The sequence below is a fragment of the Rhinolophus hipposideros genome (assembly GCF_964194185.1).
Source record: "Rhinolophus hipposideros genome assembly, chromosome: 9".
NCBI classification, from domain to species: Eukaryota; Metazoa; Chordata; class Mammalia; order Chiroptera; family Rhinolophidae; genus Rhinolophus; species Rhinolophus hipposideros.
In genome coordinates, this window is record NC_138055.1 from 4,007,349 (window position 1) to 4,023,524 (window position 16,176).

Sequence of the window (16,176 nt, forward strand, 5' to 3'; positions counted from 1 at the left end):
AGCCAGGGATGGGAATGGCAGGGGCGGACCCGATGACCCCGCCGGGCACACGGCGGGTTTCTCAGTGGAGTTACTGCCCACGAGGCCTTGCATGAGCTCCTCTGGGCCAGGGAATGGCGTGCCAAGCTGAGGGAGGCTGTGACCCCAGACCCTGGGCTGTGTGGGCACTGACGTGGAGAGCAAGGCCTCCCGCCAGCACCCTGCTTTGTCCACTCACCTCGTGCAGGAAGCCCATGAGGTAGTTGAGGACGGCGTAGTTGTGTTCCGGAAGGCTCTGCAGGATCTGGCGGCAGTAGGTCACCCGCAGGCTGCTCTCCACACCTGCGATGGCATGAGGGTCCTTCCTGAGTCCTTCCCGGGGGGAAGGCACCGGTGTAGGGAGGACCGACTGTCCCATTGTTGGGCCTGTGGCTCCCATTTACTTCCCGGCCGTGTGGCTGTTCTCAGCAAACCCCTCTCTTCTACGAGTTCCACTCCCTTCTTCACAATGGGTACTGTAGCTCTGACCTCCCAGAAAGCCCAGAAAGCCCAACCACTTTATAGATGGGAATAGTCTAGGCCAGGGGTTGGCAAACTCCAGCCCGGGGGCCAAATGGCCTATTTTTGTCAATAAAGCTTTACTGGCACAGACCCACACCCATTTGCTTACATATCATCTACGGCTGCTTTTGCATTAACAGCAGAGTTGAGTCCGGCCCGCAGAGCCTAAAATACTGACCATCTGGCCCTTTACAGAAAAAGTGTGCCGTCTCCGCTCTAGACTAACTTACCCTGTGTATGATTCTCAGCAGCTCAGGCCCCACCCCCACCAGGGGCCTGAACGTAGCTGCGCCGGCTCTGAGACCCCCAGTTCCCTCCTAAGTGCACCCTCCACTGAGCTCCGGAAACTTCAAGTCGAAACTCAACAATCACTGACTGGGTGGTGAACACACAATGTGTTGTACAGATGATGTTACAGAATTGTACACCTGAAATCAAGGTAACTTTACTAACCACTGTCACCCCAATAAACTTCGATTAAAAAAAAAACCTCAACAATTAACAAGCATTCCATAAGCTCCTGCTGGAGAGGCCCGCACACTCACACACATGCGCGCGCGCACACACACACACTCACACTCACACACACGCACACGCACACACACACACACACACACTCACACACGCACACGCACACACACTCACACACACACACTCCTCCAGCGCCAGCCTCCCGCTAAGCCTTGGGCAGGGTTACCGTGAACACTCTGTGCTTTACAAACACAGCCCCCGCTGAAAGACACCAAAATTCCCTAGTGTGAACGTTCTTGCTGGCTTTTAAATAAAAGCCGTTCTTTCGTGACCTCAGGCTGTCGTTGGGTAATGTGAATGGACCTGATGTGCCAATGTGCTTGGAGTCCGCCATCTTTTCCTGGAATCAGCTTTCCAGCCTCAGCTCATCTTTCTAAGAATTATGGTCCCAGAGCAGACCCCGGGGCAAGGTCCACTTCCAGCTCTCTCTATGGTCCCTTCAAGAAAGAGTGTTGACTGGCGAACAGCAGGGACCAGCTCGCTGTCACAAAGCCACCGTGGATGAAGCACTCACTGTGCGCCGGGAATCACGCCGAGCACACCCTTGGCCTCCTTGCTGCTCAGCCCAGCTACAACTGACAACCCGACCTCACCCATGGACACTGGTGGCCTGGCTGAGGTTGGCAGGGGCGCGGCAGGAGTTCGGGTGGGGCAGCCCCCTCTCCCGGCCCGCAGCGCCAGATGGCACCAGTAGGCCAGGCAGCCCCCACGCCCAGCTGGCCCTGGGCTGCTCCCCCTGGGGCAGGTACGTACTTGTGATCCCAAGGATCTGCTCATAGGCCTTGAAGGTCAACAGCGGCTGGGGCAGCTCTCGCAGGAAGGTCTTCAGGATCACGGCAGGGATGTGGACGTCCCCATAGTCGTCAAAGTTCACGGGCTTGCCTGGACACAGAGCAGCCTGCCTCTGAGCTCCGACCCTGAGCTGGGGATTCCTGCTTCAAACCGGGCTCTGATGCAAAATGGCTTTAAACCTCCAACAGGAAAAGCCTTATGCTGGAGCCACATGTCCAGGTGATGATTCTGTCTTCTCCTGGAAATGGGGGTGCTGTCACCCCACCTCCTTGCTTCTCCGGGGTGCCTGGCAGAGGCTGGGGCGTGCTACTGAGTTCTCTGCTGTGTGGCTTGGTCCCACCTAGGATGCCATCGCTCTGAGGTCGGGGCCCCGACTCTCACGGTCCCCAGTGCCCAGCACACAGTGCTGAGAAGGGCCAGTCCTGTCACCTGATGAGTGGGAATGACAAGAGTGCGTGCAGTAGTGGGGAGACCTCCTTGTCAGTGAGCTGTTTTACTGATGTCCCTGGCGTGCTGACCTCTGATGCCATGTCCCCTTACCTGCAGGTGATACAGGGCAGCTGAGGAAGCCGTTCTGTGCCAGCCAGAGGAGCTGCCTGAGGGAAGCTCCATGAAACAATGCCCTGCCCACCTGACTTGAGTGTGTTTGAGAAACCCTAAAGGCAGAATGGCATCAGGTGGCCTCCTGCCCCCGGAGGCTACGGGCCTGAGCACAGGACTGCCCTGGACAGGTCCCCCAGCCCTGGGGTTATGCTGCCCTGGGTATTGGGGCCCTGAGGCCCTGGAGGGCTGTGCAACTCGGGGGGAGGGAGGCTCGGGGAGGGGTCTCTGGGGGCCGACTCACCTTGGTTGTACAACCGCTGGATCTCGTGGACAGTCTGGACATTGGCCGACCTCCGGAACAGGCCCTCTGTGTGTAGTCCTGTAGGGAAACAGCCTCCAGGCATCTCACAGGCCCCAGAGGAGGTTTCCAGAACGTTCCATGACTCCCCCTGCTTGCGCGTCACCCTCTGTGGCTGGCAGGGAACTCTCTCCAGTCTGGTTCTTTTCTCCTCCTCACTATTCACTAACCCCCCTTATTTATTCCTCTCAATTTATATTCCCCAATCCTAATTCCCCAATTGCCCATCTCTGTGGCCCCCAGGAAGGGAGACTGGAAAGAGACTGACACCAAAGTCAGACAGACTCGGGTCCAGTCCAACTCCGTCTCATCCAGCTGTGTGACCTTGGAGAAAGTACTTAGCCTCTCTGGGCTCAGCTGCCTTGTCTGCAGAGTAAGGCCTCAAGCCCCTGCTTCCGAGGGCTGTGGAAAGGATGGACATGATAATGTGGGGCATGTGCCAGGCACCCAGGGGGCTTCCAAGCCTGTTGCTTCCCTTTCTTCCCATGAGTGTCTAGAGCTGACCTGTCCAATAACGCAGCCACTCGTACCTATACATGGTGATTTAAATTAAAAATAAAAAAAAATCCAGTCACCAATGCACGAGCCACATAAATGCTCTTTTGGGCTACTGCCATGGGTGGCTAGTGGCCCCCATTCTGGACAAAACAGATACAGAACATTACCAAGTGCCTTGGGCCCCCAGGCTCCCCCCTCTCCCACTCCCCAGTCCTTCTCCATTCTGAAGCTGAATGAGCTATTCAACATGTGTATGAGTCTCCGATCAGCCCGTGTGGAGCCTTTCCCTGTGCTCATCAACCAGAGGACAGCTTCCTGTGGGCTCTTGCCAGGACCCACGTGGTCTGGCCACTGCTTCTCCACTCTCCTGCCTGCTGCCCCTTTAAGCCCTCCATCCAGCTTCTGGTTGGCTCCGTGCTCCTTCCTTCCCTCAGCCTTTCCATGCGCTGCTCCCCTCTAACTGGGGGCTGGTCCCTCTCTTTATTGCTGAGTGACTGTAGTAGGCAGAATTATGAGCTGGCCTCCAGATTCGTCCACACGCACCTTCTCCCAAGTATTCAGTCAGACACTAATCTAGGTGCTGCAGTGAAGGAATTTTGCAGATGGCATTCAGGTCCAAGGCAGTTGACCTTAAAATATGGAGATTATCTTGGGTGGGCCTGACCTAATTGGGTGAGGTTTTAAAAAGAGACCAGGTTCCTCCTGGCAATAGAAATTTGGAGTACGGGGTCGGGGGAAGGCAGGGATTTGACACGTGGGACTGTTTCCATTGGTGGCAGAGGCCACATGGGACAGAAAGAGGCCTGTGGCTGACAGCCAGCAAGGAAAACAGGTGTCTCAGAACTACCACTGCAAAGAACTGAATTTGGCCGACAATCTGAATGAATGCGGAGTGGGTTCTTCCCCAGAGCCTCCCAGAAGGAACACAGAGCGGCCAGCACCTGGTGTTTAGCTTTGTGAGATGCTGCGCAGAGAACGGTCCCCGAGGGACCTGGACTTCTGATCTACAGAAACTGTGAAACCATAAATCCATGCTGTTTCAAGCCACCAAGCTTGTGGTGATTTGTTACACAGCACAGCAAACTAATAAGGTGACCTCCTGCCTGAGTGTCAGAGCTCAGGTTTCCCTGATCTCTTTGACCAGCTCTTCCCTGTCACGAGAGTCTGTGGTTGTCACATTACAGCTCTATGGAGAAAAACGTAATGAAGAGAGCTCTCAGTACACACCGTGAGCCCAGAAGGTGGGACCGTGTGCTGCGGCCACTGTGCCAACCCCAGTGCCTGGACCAGCGCTGGATACAGGGCGTGTCCAATGAGTGAATGGTTAATTCACAGGTTCATTCAACAAGTATATACTGAGCTCCTAATACTTGGACTGCTTTTCTTTTTTTTTAACGAATAAAGGAATTGACATATTTAAAAAGGGAGACCCCCTTTCAGTTTCTGACTTTGGTCTTCAGGCACTATCTTTTGTCCATTCCTGAAATACATAACAGAAAGGGAAGTACGACAAATGACAGCTAGCCCAAGCAGAGACAGCTTCAAACACCAATCAGATCCCCCAGCTACAGAGATGCCATCTCATAGAGCTTTGTTAAGACTAGCACACACAGCTCCTGGGTCACGCCGGTGACAGACCACCAGGGGCCCCAGCAGTGACAGCTCCCACTTCCTGTCTGATGCCTACAGCCCTGCTCCTGGAGACGGCCATCCCTCCTTGGTAGCCGTTCCTCCTCCGTTAGGATAAAAGCAACCTCCACACCCCTTCCCTGTGCACCGGAGCTCTGGCCTCAGGAATCGAGGAGCAGCCAGTCTCAGCTCCTCCAAGTAACCCACCCCGCTGGCACTGGCATCTGCAAATCAAGCCTTCCACGGATGGCTTCACATGCGTCATCTCATTTAGGCCCCACAACAACCCTGTGAATCAGGTACTGTCATTAACCCAATTGGACAAATGAGCAAACAGAGGCCCAGAGAAGGTAAGTAACTGGCCCAAGGTCACACAGCTAGCACACAGTGGAGCCAGGATTCAAACCCAGACAGTCCAGGTCCAGAGCCCATAGCTGGAGCCACTGTGCCTGAGCCCATCCCATCCTGTCACCCACCTTGCACAGGTTCCCGTCCTCCAACTCCCTGGCCTGCGGGTGCTAAGGACCCAAGACAGGCCTCCCTGGCAGCTCTCACATCCCTGGGCTGGAGCCAGCTCTCACTCACCTTTCTCTTTCAGGTATGTCACTGTGAACTTCAGGACAGGGGGGATGAGTTCACCTTGATTTTTGTCTTTGAGGCTGAGGGGAGAGGAAAGAAAGCACGAGTTTTCACCTGGGCGTGATGGGTGATCACAGCAATCACGGGGCTTTGGTCCTGTCCAGACGCCTGTGAAGACACAGGACCGAGGAGCCATGCAGGGAGAGAGCTGCAGTTGTGGCCCTCAGGAAGCAGGTGGTCTGGTGGCCAAAAGAGAGGCACAAAGAATAAAAGTGATAAAGCAGCATCTGAGGGCTCCCCCAGAGAGATGCCCATGATACGGGGGGGACCTGGGGGTGGGAGGCTTCACATGGGGCGACTACTGAGCTGGGTTGTGGGGGACAAGTAGGAGCCTCAGAGGACAAAAGAGGGGGAAGGGCATTCCAGACAGAGGGGAACACACAGGGGAAGGTCCAGAGGCATGAGATGTGGCTGTGCGGGCAGAAACGGGGACCTGGCCTGCATGCTGACCAATCGAAAAACACACTTGATGAAAACCTAGTCCGTTGCCTCAGACGAGCTGTTAACACTTGTTCTCTTACTGTGCTAATTTGATACAGATTCACATAAGGAAACTTTAAAAATATGTATAAATGCAAAAGAAACACACACACACTTACCGCAGCCAGCGGAATCAGGGCTGAAGCCAGAACTTTCAGGTCTACACAGCTAAAGTGTCATTCTACTGTCCCTACTGTCCCTATTTCACGTTTTTCTCTTTCCTTGTGGGCTGAATTTTCTTGCCCCTTTGAGAAACTGTGCTGGATTGAGGCGGAAAAGACTCTTAAGTCAGATATCCCCGGCTGGAGTCCTGCTTTGCCACTTATTAGCAAACAAAAAAGTGTGTTTTTCTGTTCTGAGGTATTGTGTTTACACATCAACTAGGTTCATTTGGTTGACTGTGTTGTTTGAGTTTTCTAGACTACTTATTTTCTGCCTATTCTATCAATTACTTACAGAAAGGTATTGAAATTGGCTATTAGAACGGTGTGTCTTTCTCCTTCCAGTTCTACCAGGTTTTGCTGCATGTTACTTTAAAGCTGTTACCAGTCTATACATTTTTAGGATTATGTCTCCTTTATTGTGATGAAATCCTTGGTCTTACTGGATATCTTTTTCATCCTTTTACTTTGAGCCTATAGCATCTTGTATATTTTAATATTTTAAACAACAGTAGGATCTTCCTTTTTTAAATCCAATCTTAGAATATCTATCTTTTCATTGGAATGTTTATGCCACTTATATTTAATGAAATTTCAATATGGCTAGGTTTAAGCCTACCATCTTGCTAATTGTTCTTTGTTCCTCTTCCCTCCTTTCTTAACTTGGTTTTGCATATTAATTAAATATATTTTAGGATTCCATTTTATCCCCATTAATATATTAGACATATTTCTTTATTTGTGTTGGGCTTGTTTTTACAACACATATATTTAATACAATATGGTCTACTTTCAAATAATATCATACTCCTTTACTTATAGTGTAACCACCTCATAACTGTATAATTCCACTCCAACCCCGTCCCCTTTGTTGTCACTGTTACACATTGTACAGTGCTCCAAAGTATTATTAGATTGGTGCAAAAGTAATTGCGGTTTAAAAGGTTAAAAATAAGTGCAAAAACTGCAATTACTTTTGCACCAACGTAATATTATAAACCCCACCTACTTTATTATTCTTGTTTAAACAATTTATTTTCAAAGCTATTCTTAAAACAAGAACATAAATGTATTTACTATATACTCCTATATTTACCATTTCTGGAACTCTTCATTCCTTTGTGAGGATCCAAATTTCCATTTGGCATTATTTTTCTTCTGTCTGATGAGCTTCTCTTAATATTGCTTATGGTGTAGGTCTGCTGGGAATATATTCTCTCAGCTTTTGTTTATCTGAAAAAGTTTTGTCTTTCCATTCACTTTTTGAAAGATATTTGTTGGGTATATAATCTTCGGTTGACAACTTGTTTCCTTAAAAAGATGGGAACTTTTAAAACTTAAGAGATTTTGCTCCATCGCCAGCTGGTTTGCATATTTCCAATGAGAAATCTGCTGTTACTCTTGTCTTTGCTCCTCTGTATGGGGTGTCCTTTTTTTCTGTTTGCTTTTAAGTTTTCTCTTTGTCACCGGTATTAAGCAATTTGATTACAATGTTCCTTGGTGTAGTTTTCTTCACATTTCTTATGCTTGTGGTTCACTGAGGTCCTTGGATCCGTGGGTTTTTATCAAATTTGGAAAAACTGAGGCCATCATTTCTTTAAATATTTGCCTGCCTTCTCCCTTTCTGGGACTCCAATTATCCATATACTAGACGGTAATATTAATATTATGGCACAGGTTAGTCTTTGTTTTTTCTTTGTGATTCCTTTTGGATCATTTTTATGGTTATGTTTTTAAGTTCACTAATTTCCTCTGTGATGCCTAATCTTCTGTTAATCCCATTCAGTGTGTTTTTCCTATTAGAAGTTATATTTTTCATCTATAGAATTTCCACTTGGTTTCTTCTTAAGATGACTCTTCACCATGTTTGTGTTTTCTACCACCGGCTTAATGATCTTGTCCGCAAATTCCATCATCTCTGTCATCTCTGATGTGATCATTCATTTTATGTGTTCACGTGACTGGACCACGTCGGGGTGCGTGTATTTGGTTAAATGGTATTCTGGGTGTGTCCATGAGGGTGGTTTTGGATGAGATTAACATCTGAGTTGTAGGCTGAGTAAAGCACACTGTCCTCCCTAATGTGGGTGGCCCTACCCAACCTGCTGAGGTCCTGAACAAAAGAAAAGGCCCAGTGAGGGAGAATTCTCTCTTCCTGCCTGTCTTCAAGCCAGAACATCCATTTTCTCTTGCCTTTGGACTCTGACTTGGAAGGGGACCCCCACCACAGGCTCTCCTGAGTTTTCCAGCTTGTCAACTGCGGCCTTTGGGACTTCTCAGCTTCCATAACCACGTGAGCCAACCCCTCATGACACATCTTCTATTTGGTTCCGCTTCTCTAGAGAACCTAGACTACTACACTGGGGGCTGTTTCTATTGATTGAGCTTTTTCCTGGTTATGGATCGGGTCTCCCTGCTTCTGTGCATGACTTGTAATTTTTCTTTGGGAATTTTACACTGTTGGTTGCTGAATTTTATTGTGTTTCTTTGAATGGAGATGAACTTTCTTCTGTCATGCATTAAGTCGTTGGGCATTTTCCACTTCCAGTCTCAGGAACCTCTTGCCAGAAGCTCCGAGCCAGCCTGCAGGAAGTGTGGCCACCCTGAGAATGTCAGGCTGGGAGCCTTGGACCTTTGGCCCCTCCTGACTAGGCACCAGCTGGACACCACTGGTGACTTTCCCAATGCCACACGGAATGAATTTGCCTGGCTGAGCTTCACCTAAATTCTAAGCCCAGAGAAATCAGGATATATAATAAAATGGCTGTTGTTTGAAGCAGCTGAGTGCTGGGAAAACTTGTGACACAGCAATAGATAACGGGAAAACACAGTCATGAATGGATAAGGCCAGGACTCAGACCCAAGCGTCTGAGCCTAGAAACCTGTGCTCTTGTATACCGTGTTTCCCCGAAAATAAGACCTAGCCAGACCATCAGTTCTAATGTGCCTTTTGGAGCAAAAATTAATATAAGTCTTATATTAAAATAAGACTGGGTCTATAATAATATAATAGAATACAATATAATAAATATAATACAATACAATAATAATATAATATAATAAATATAATACAATACTGGGTCTTACATTAATTTTTGCTCCAAAAGACGCATTAGAGTCTTATTTTCGGGGAAACACTGTATTATCTAATTCCCATTGTAATTTTATTAGCCCAAATGCGAGATCGGAGCTGGACACTGTGAGAGGCTAGGTGACCAGCTCAAGGTCCCACAAGCTGTGAGGTGGCAGCCCGGGAGGCAAGGTTGGCCTTGAATCAAATCCATGTTCTTTCTGCAGAGACTCATCAGGTGGATGTGGGATCAGTGCTGCTTTCCACTTTATTCAAGATTAGCAGAAGACTCTTACATTGGTCCACACGAGTGAGGATGATTCGTACTTCATCAACAGCAATGACAGGTCTCGGCACGTCCTGATCTCGATGGAAAGTTGGGCTGCTTGGTGATTTCTCTTCTGCTGAAGCTGTACGGCTGGGACACCAAACAGCAATGCGGCTGGTGAAGGGGCCCTGAGGACGGCCACCGCCTCTGTGGGTTGTGCTGATGTAAGAATGTGGGCCAGACCCTCCCCGCCCTTCTCCAACTTGGTTTCCTGTGTGCCCCTCTGAGGGAGGAGGAGGCCTGGGTCCCAAGCAGTGTCCAGGCAGTCTCTTCTCTGTGTCCGTGGGGAGGGAGGAACATGAGGACAGGTTCTCTATCTCCCAGGGTCTCCAAAGCTGTGGGCTCTTTTCTTCCTGTTTCCTTTGGGACTAGACACACCCATGCCAGTCCTGGCCCTGCCCTGAGCTGAGTGGCCCTCAGCCTGTCTCTTAGCCTCCTCAGACTCAGTTTCCCCATCTGGAAAGCAGGAATGCTGGCAACCTCCCTGCAGGGAGCTGCAAGTATTAAACAGTAAAGGATGTGAAAGGCTTTGTTCAACTGCAAGCCAAAGGTACTGACAATTAAAATCATTGGAATGCTAGGGGCTGAGCAACTTCTCAGGACAAACACAGGTAGCCCATTTCACAGATGAAGAAACGGGCCAGCACACTGCAGTGACTTGCCCAGGGTCACACAGCTAGAGCATGGGTCTGTTGATTCCAAAGCCTGAACTAGTTACTGTTCCCTACTGAGGGTCCCAACTGAGACCCACTGAGCAGGCTGGACCCTGATGAGCTGTGATCGCTGTGGTCGCCAAGAGACCCCTTTGCCTACAGCTAGCTGACACCTTGTGTTTTACAAGCAGACTTCCAAAGCAGGAAGGGGGCCTGTGAGATCATGAGAAACTGAGATTCCAGAAAGGGAGGGTTTGCCCAAAGTCGCAGGGCTTCCAGTCAAGCATGCTTCTGTCTCTGGGCATTTAAAAAGCACCGACATCCGCCCTGCGCCTCTCACAGCAAAGCACAGAACAGGGACCCTGACATTAAATTACTGCTCTCGATAGAGCAGAGACCACAATTTGGATTTCCGTTCTCCTCCCTTCCCCTCCCCTCCCTGTCCCTCCCCTCCCCTCTCCTCTCCTCTCGTACTTGCTGGCTCAGAAAAGGGTTTACTCAAGGGACTGACTGAGTCCGTGCAGAGAATGACAATTGCTCCAGGGGACTCTGGATAAAAAGTGCCTGTGCTCCTGGCTGGGTGGCGAACCCCAGGGCAGCAGTGACGAATCCTCACACCAGGTCCCTTCGCGCATCTCCGGGTGTGCGGTTCCAGGACCAAGTCTCTGCAAGGACGCATGGACTGTGCTAAACCCACACCCTGAACTAAAGTTCCGAGGTGCACGCGGGTGGGGGGCTCTAGGAGGCGAGCGCAGTTCCCCGGTGGGCACAGCATGCTCCGGGCCAGCCGTCGCCCCCCGGGGGGCACTGGGACTCACAGCACATAATTCTTGCTCGCGCCCCCTCCCCTTGAGTAACTGAGATCCTGTTCTTTCCCTGGTTTTGCATGCAAGGAATGCGCAGAAAGGAGAGGTTCTGGCTTTTTAAAAGCAGTCGGAATAGGGAGGCAGGAAGGGTATCCTGAAATTATAGTGATAACACACGTGTGGAACAGGCCTGCCTCGCTGGACACACAGGCTTTCCCCAGACCTCCGACCGGTCATTGGCCTCACGTCCCTTCCCAATGTCTGAAACGGGATGGATGGCTGCAGCTCACACCACTGATCAGCGGTCTCAGCCACAAAGCCAGCCGGGAGGGCCTGGGCGCCCACAGAACTGGGCCGTGTACATGAACATCAGAGGAAGCACCGCGTTGTGACAACCTACTGTGCGCTGGGCGCACTGCTAAGCCGACTGACTTCATCACAGTGTCCCCGTTTTTATAGACGGCAACACAGACTCAGAGAGGCTAATTGTTTTATCTGAAGTCACGCAGCCTAGGGTTCAAACAAATCAAATCTGACTTCCCAGACCTCGTACCTGCAATAGTCCACAGGCTGTTAATATAAATTCTGAAGGGGGTGGGGGTCTGGTACACAGTGGGGCTGCTGGGAGGTGGCAACAAGCCCAGGAATGCTGCGATCCACTTCTGCACAGCTGGCCCTCTTTGTGAGGCAGATGAGGAATTAGAAACAGTTTGTATCATCAGCTAGACCGGTCCTGAAAAGTCTAATGGAGTGGGGGGTCCTGGCAAGTCTGGCTGGCACATGACTTAGAACCAGAGCCTAGGGAGGTCCATTCCCTACCCGTGGGGCCATTCCCAAATAGCATCTTACGCTGTCTGCACAGCCACCTGGTGCCAGAGACCACAGACAGGTGTACCCCGAGCACAGGGAAAGGGCAGAGAAAGCAGACATCCATCGCCTCGTCCCCTGCAAAAGCGGGCCCTGGCTCAGACGAAACCTTCTGCGCTGGGAGAAGCAGAGGCCAAAAGGGCCACGTGGTCCTGCTCACTAATGCGTTAGCAACCCTGAATCCATCACCATCAGATCACTAACAAAAAAGTGCAAAACGAGTACCTTGAAAACTACAAAACATCCCTTAGAGAGATTTAAAAGATCCAAATAAACAGAAAGACAGCCCGTGTTCATGGATTCAAAGACATAAGATTGTGAAGATGGCAATACTCCCCAAATCGATCCCCAGACACAGCACAATCCCTATTGAAATCCCAGCTGCCTTTTGCAGAAACTGACAAGCTGATTCTAAAAATTAATATGGAAATTCAAGAGACCCAGAATAGCCAAAACCATCTTGAAAAAGAAGAACACTTCCAATGTCAAATCTTCCTAAAAGCCTTGGTTATAAAGATAGTGGGGTACCAGCATATAGATCAATGGAATAGAACCGAGAGTCCAGAAATAAAGCCTCACATTTACAGGCAATTAGTTTTTCACAAGGGTGCCAAGGCAATTCAATGGGAGGAAAAGTAGTCTTTTCAAAAAATGGTCCCTATTTGTATTGAGGCATCAGGGAAGGCTTCCTGGAGGAGGGGAGTATGAAGGAGGAATGAGAGCAGGGGAAGCACTGGGCAGCAGGAACTGGTTCACGTTGTCTGCACACCCTGTTGTTAACCTGTGGCCCTGGAGGGTGAGGAGGGCAGGGTTTCAACTCCAGTTACAGAGAAAGAAACTGAGGTTGCTAGCTTGTCTTCCCAGAGCTGGGATGTGACCTGCTTCCCCTCCCCCACCCGAAGGTGGCCCCTCCCTCTTCCCACTAGGCCATGGCTGCCCAGATAGGGCTGTACTAAATACATATGAACGTTTCCATTTTCCCACTTCAGGGAGGGCAAGCCAGCAAAGACCTCTTGAATCTCTGATTTCCCCGTTAGTATGTTAACTTAATTAGCTGGTTCTAAGGTGATAGCTTTCTGTTGTGTGCTATAGAACTTAACTTAGCAAATTAACATTTGTGAATAGGATTTGGTTTTGAATTTTAATGACTTTCATTCATTCATAGTCCAAGCAAATTACATATTTGGTGCTTTATTTAATATGTTTATTGCCATTTTATTACAGTCATTCACAATAAAACAGCATAAAATATTAATTTAAAGAGGCAATTGCATGGATTTTCTCTCAAAGTGGCACACGCAGAATGTTTTCAAAGGTTGTGCAATGATCCTCATCATTCCCTAACAATATAATGAACTGATTTTTACAGTGACAACTGGTCCTGGAATAGGAATGACCCACGGCCCGTATAAGGGACATTTCTAATATCTGCCTTCGATCTGCTAACTGACAGCTCTGGAGTTCAAATGCTGTTTCAGCACGTTCTGAAAGGCACCTGCTCAAAACACAAGGCCCCAGGGCCCCCTGATGAACTTCACAGAGCCGAGAGGGCCACACATATTACTAACCATTTCCCGTACACTGTACTCGGGTGGATGGCTTTAGGAATTGGGTATGGCTTTGGTTTTTCATTTTTAAAGTTTCATTAGACCGTAAGGAGACAGAAAGAGTTGTGAACAACAAAATAGCCAATCTGAAAGGCATTGCTGGATTTGTCGGGCTTATTAATGATGGAAAGGCCAGTGGCCTCGGCCATGGCTACCAAGGACCCCTGGGCATCAGAACACACCAAGAGCAGCAGAACCTCAGGACGGGCCAAAAGCATCAAGGCCGACAACAGAAGACTCAGAAACAGGTAAAAGGGTCACAGATGGCTTGGAAATCCAGGGCCTGCTGCCTGGGCCTCCCTGGGACCCTATTCTGAGATCTGAGTTCTCACCAACGCCCCCAGAGGGGCCCGAGGTCACTGCAGGTGCGTTCCCCATCCCGCATTCCTGGGGGCCATTAGGAGGGGTGGGGATCACATCAGCATATATTTAGTGTTTAAAAAGGAAAAGGAAGGGTCATTTGGTGAACTTTTGCTCCAGATATGTTTAGGGGAACATCCATCCTATTTGAACACACACTGTATTCGCTAAGGGCTTACAAAATGCCTCTTTAAGGGAACACCACAACTGTGTGTGTGGTTGAGGAGGCAGGGGTGCGACCCGACCGTCTAGAGCTGCGCGCTTAAATAAAGTTAGAAATTCAGCACCTCAACTGCACTAGCCACATTTCCAGTGCTCGACAGTGACACACGGACAATGCAGACCATGTCTTGCATTGCCGAAAGTTCTGGAAAACACGGTCTATCTTAGCTGCTGTGACACACTCGAGGAACCCACTCGCACCTCTTCACCTGCATGCCAGCCCCACCCCTCCTCAGCTCCATCTCCTGGGCGCGCTCGCGGCCAGCTCCCATCCCAGTCCCTGGAGGCAGACTCTGGCTCTGGGAAGAAGATTTAGGCACAACTCCATCCCCCACAACCACACAACCACCCACCTCTCACTGCCCCATGTTAGTTTCCTACGGCTGCTATAACTACCTACCATAAACTGGGAGCAGTTCAAAACAATACTAGTTCAGGTGGTCAGATGGCTCAGTTGGTTAGAGTTCGAACTCTGAACAGCGGGGTTGCTGGTTCAATTCCCACATGGGCCAGAGAGCTGCGCCCTCCACAACTAGACTGAAGGACAACAACTTGGAGCTGATGGGCCCTAGAGAAACACACTGTTCCTCAATATTCCCCAATAAAACTTTAAAAAAAAAAAAAAAAAAAAACAATACTAGTTCATTATCTCACTTCTCGAGTGGTCGGAAGTGTAAAATGGGTCAGCGGGGCTGTGCTCTTTCTGGGGCTTCTAGGGGAGAATCCGTTCCTTGCCTTTTCCAGCTTCTAGAGGTGCCTGCATTCCTTGGCTCGTGGCCTCGCAATGTCCCAGCCTCTGCTTCCTGCTTCCGTCCTCACATTTCCCCTCTGACTCCGACCCTCCTGCGTCCCCCTTATAAGGACCCTTGTGATGACACTGGGCCCACCCAGGTAATCCGGGGTAACTCCCCATCCAAGGTCCTTAGCCTAACCACAGCTGCAAAGTCCCTTTTGCCATGTAAAGCGCTATCTTCACAGGCAACAGGACATGGGTGTCCTTGGGGCTCAGTGTCCTCCTCCACTCTAGGCCAAGAAGACGAGGGTCCCCAGGGCTGTGTCTGCTTCCCCAGAGCCCGTGAGAGAGGACATGAGGAGCCCCACAGCCAGCTGCCTCGGGAAGGACAAGGAACAAGAACGGGGTGGCATGTAGGTGTCCCTTTACCCCGTGGCCCAGACGCGGCCCAGAGCCTTCTCATTTCTCAGCCTTCCAAGGTGCTTCAAGGTCCAGCACACAACTTAAAGAGTCTTAAATTTATATGTTAGAAAACAAATCACATGCAAGTTTCCAACAAGAAATGAGTAATTTCTTGAGAAATGAGTAATCTCCAGGATCCCACCCCACCCTCCCGGCTCTGCTTCCCCTGTACACCGTGTACATCAGACCCAGCTGCCCCACGTGGCTGCAGGATGAAACATCTCCTTTGTCCTCCGCCACTCCAGGTGGCTTGGGGCCTGGCCTCCTGCCAGAAGCAGAGGAGAGGAGGATGGACAAGGTGCTCACCGCTGAGTGAGGGGACAGCTGAGGACTCCCCAGGGCAGCCTGCTCAGATTGGAGCTGCGACAGAGCAGGCCTTCATGCAGTTTGGGGCATCAGTGAAGGCTTCCTGGAGGAGGTGTCACTGAGGTGAGTCTTAAAAGAGACGAGTTGGTCTGGCTGGGTGGCCCAGAATCCTTTACAAGTCATTAAATGTTAAAAGATCACATTACCCAACGCATTTATTTCAGAAATACAAGCTGAGAGAAGGGAGTGAGTTCAAGGTCATGTGGCTAATGAGGGGTCAGAGTCGTCAGGAAGGACAGGGTGTCACAGTAACAACAGGCCCTAAACCACGGCAGCTGAGCCCAACAGAGGTTTACTTCTCACTTGTGTTCTGTGTCTGGCGTGGGTGTCAGCGGGAGGCCTGCTGTGGTCACTCAGGGATGCAGGCTGGGAAGGCACCATCTCAACCTGGCTTCCGTCACCACGAGAGGCAAACTGCACACTGGCACACTGGGGAGGCAAACTAAAACTGCCCTCCCATGTGACCCATCCCACAGCTGCTCCGGTCTCAGTGGCCAGAGCAAGGCACGCAGCTACGCTTCACTTCCAAGG

At 50.1% G+C, this 16,176-nt stretch overlaps 1 protein-coding gene across 2 annotated transcripts in view; it reads right to left on the reverse strand.

Moving 5' to 3' along the window:
- LOC308501669 (rho GTPase-activating protein 8-like) overlaps positions 1–16,176 on the reverse strand; it is a 52,462-nt gene that overhangs the window by 798 nt on the left and 35,488 nt on the right. For both annotated transcript variants that reach the window (XM_081058373.1, XM_081058372.1), the window contains exons 9-12: positions 5,477–5,550; positions 2,708–2,785; positions 1,825–1,953; positions 218–321 (exon numbers count right to left, since the gene is read on the reverse strand). In XM_081058373.1, the coding sequence (XP_080914499.1) occupies positions 218–321; positions 1,825–1,953; positions 2,708–2,785; positions 5,477–5,550 (385 nt within the window). The remainder of the gene's footprint in view (positions 1–217; positions 322–1,824; positions 1,954–2,707; positions 2,786–5,476; positions 5,551–16,176) is intronic.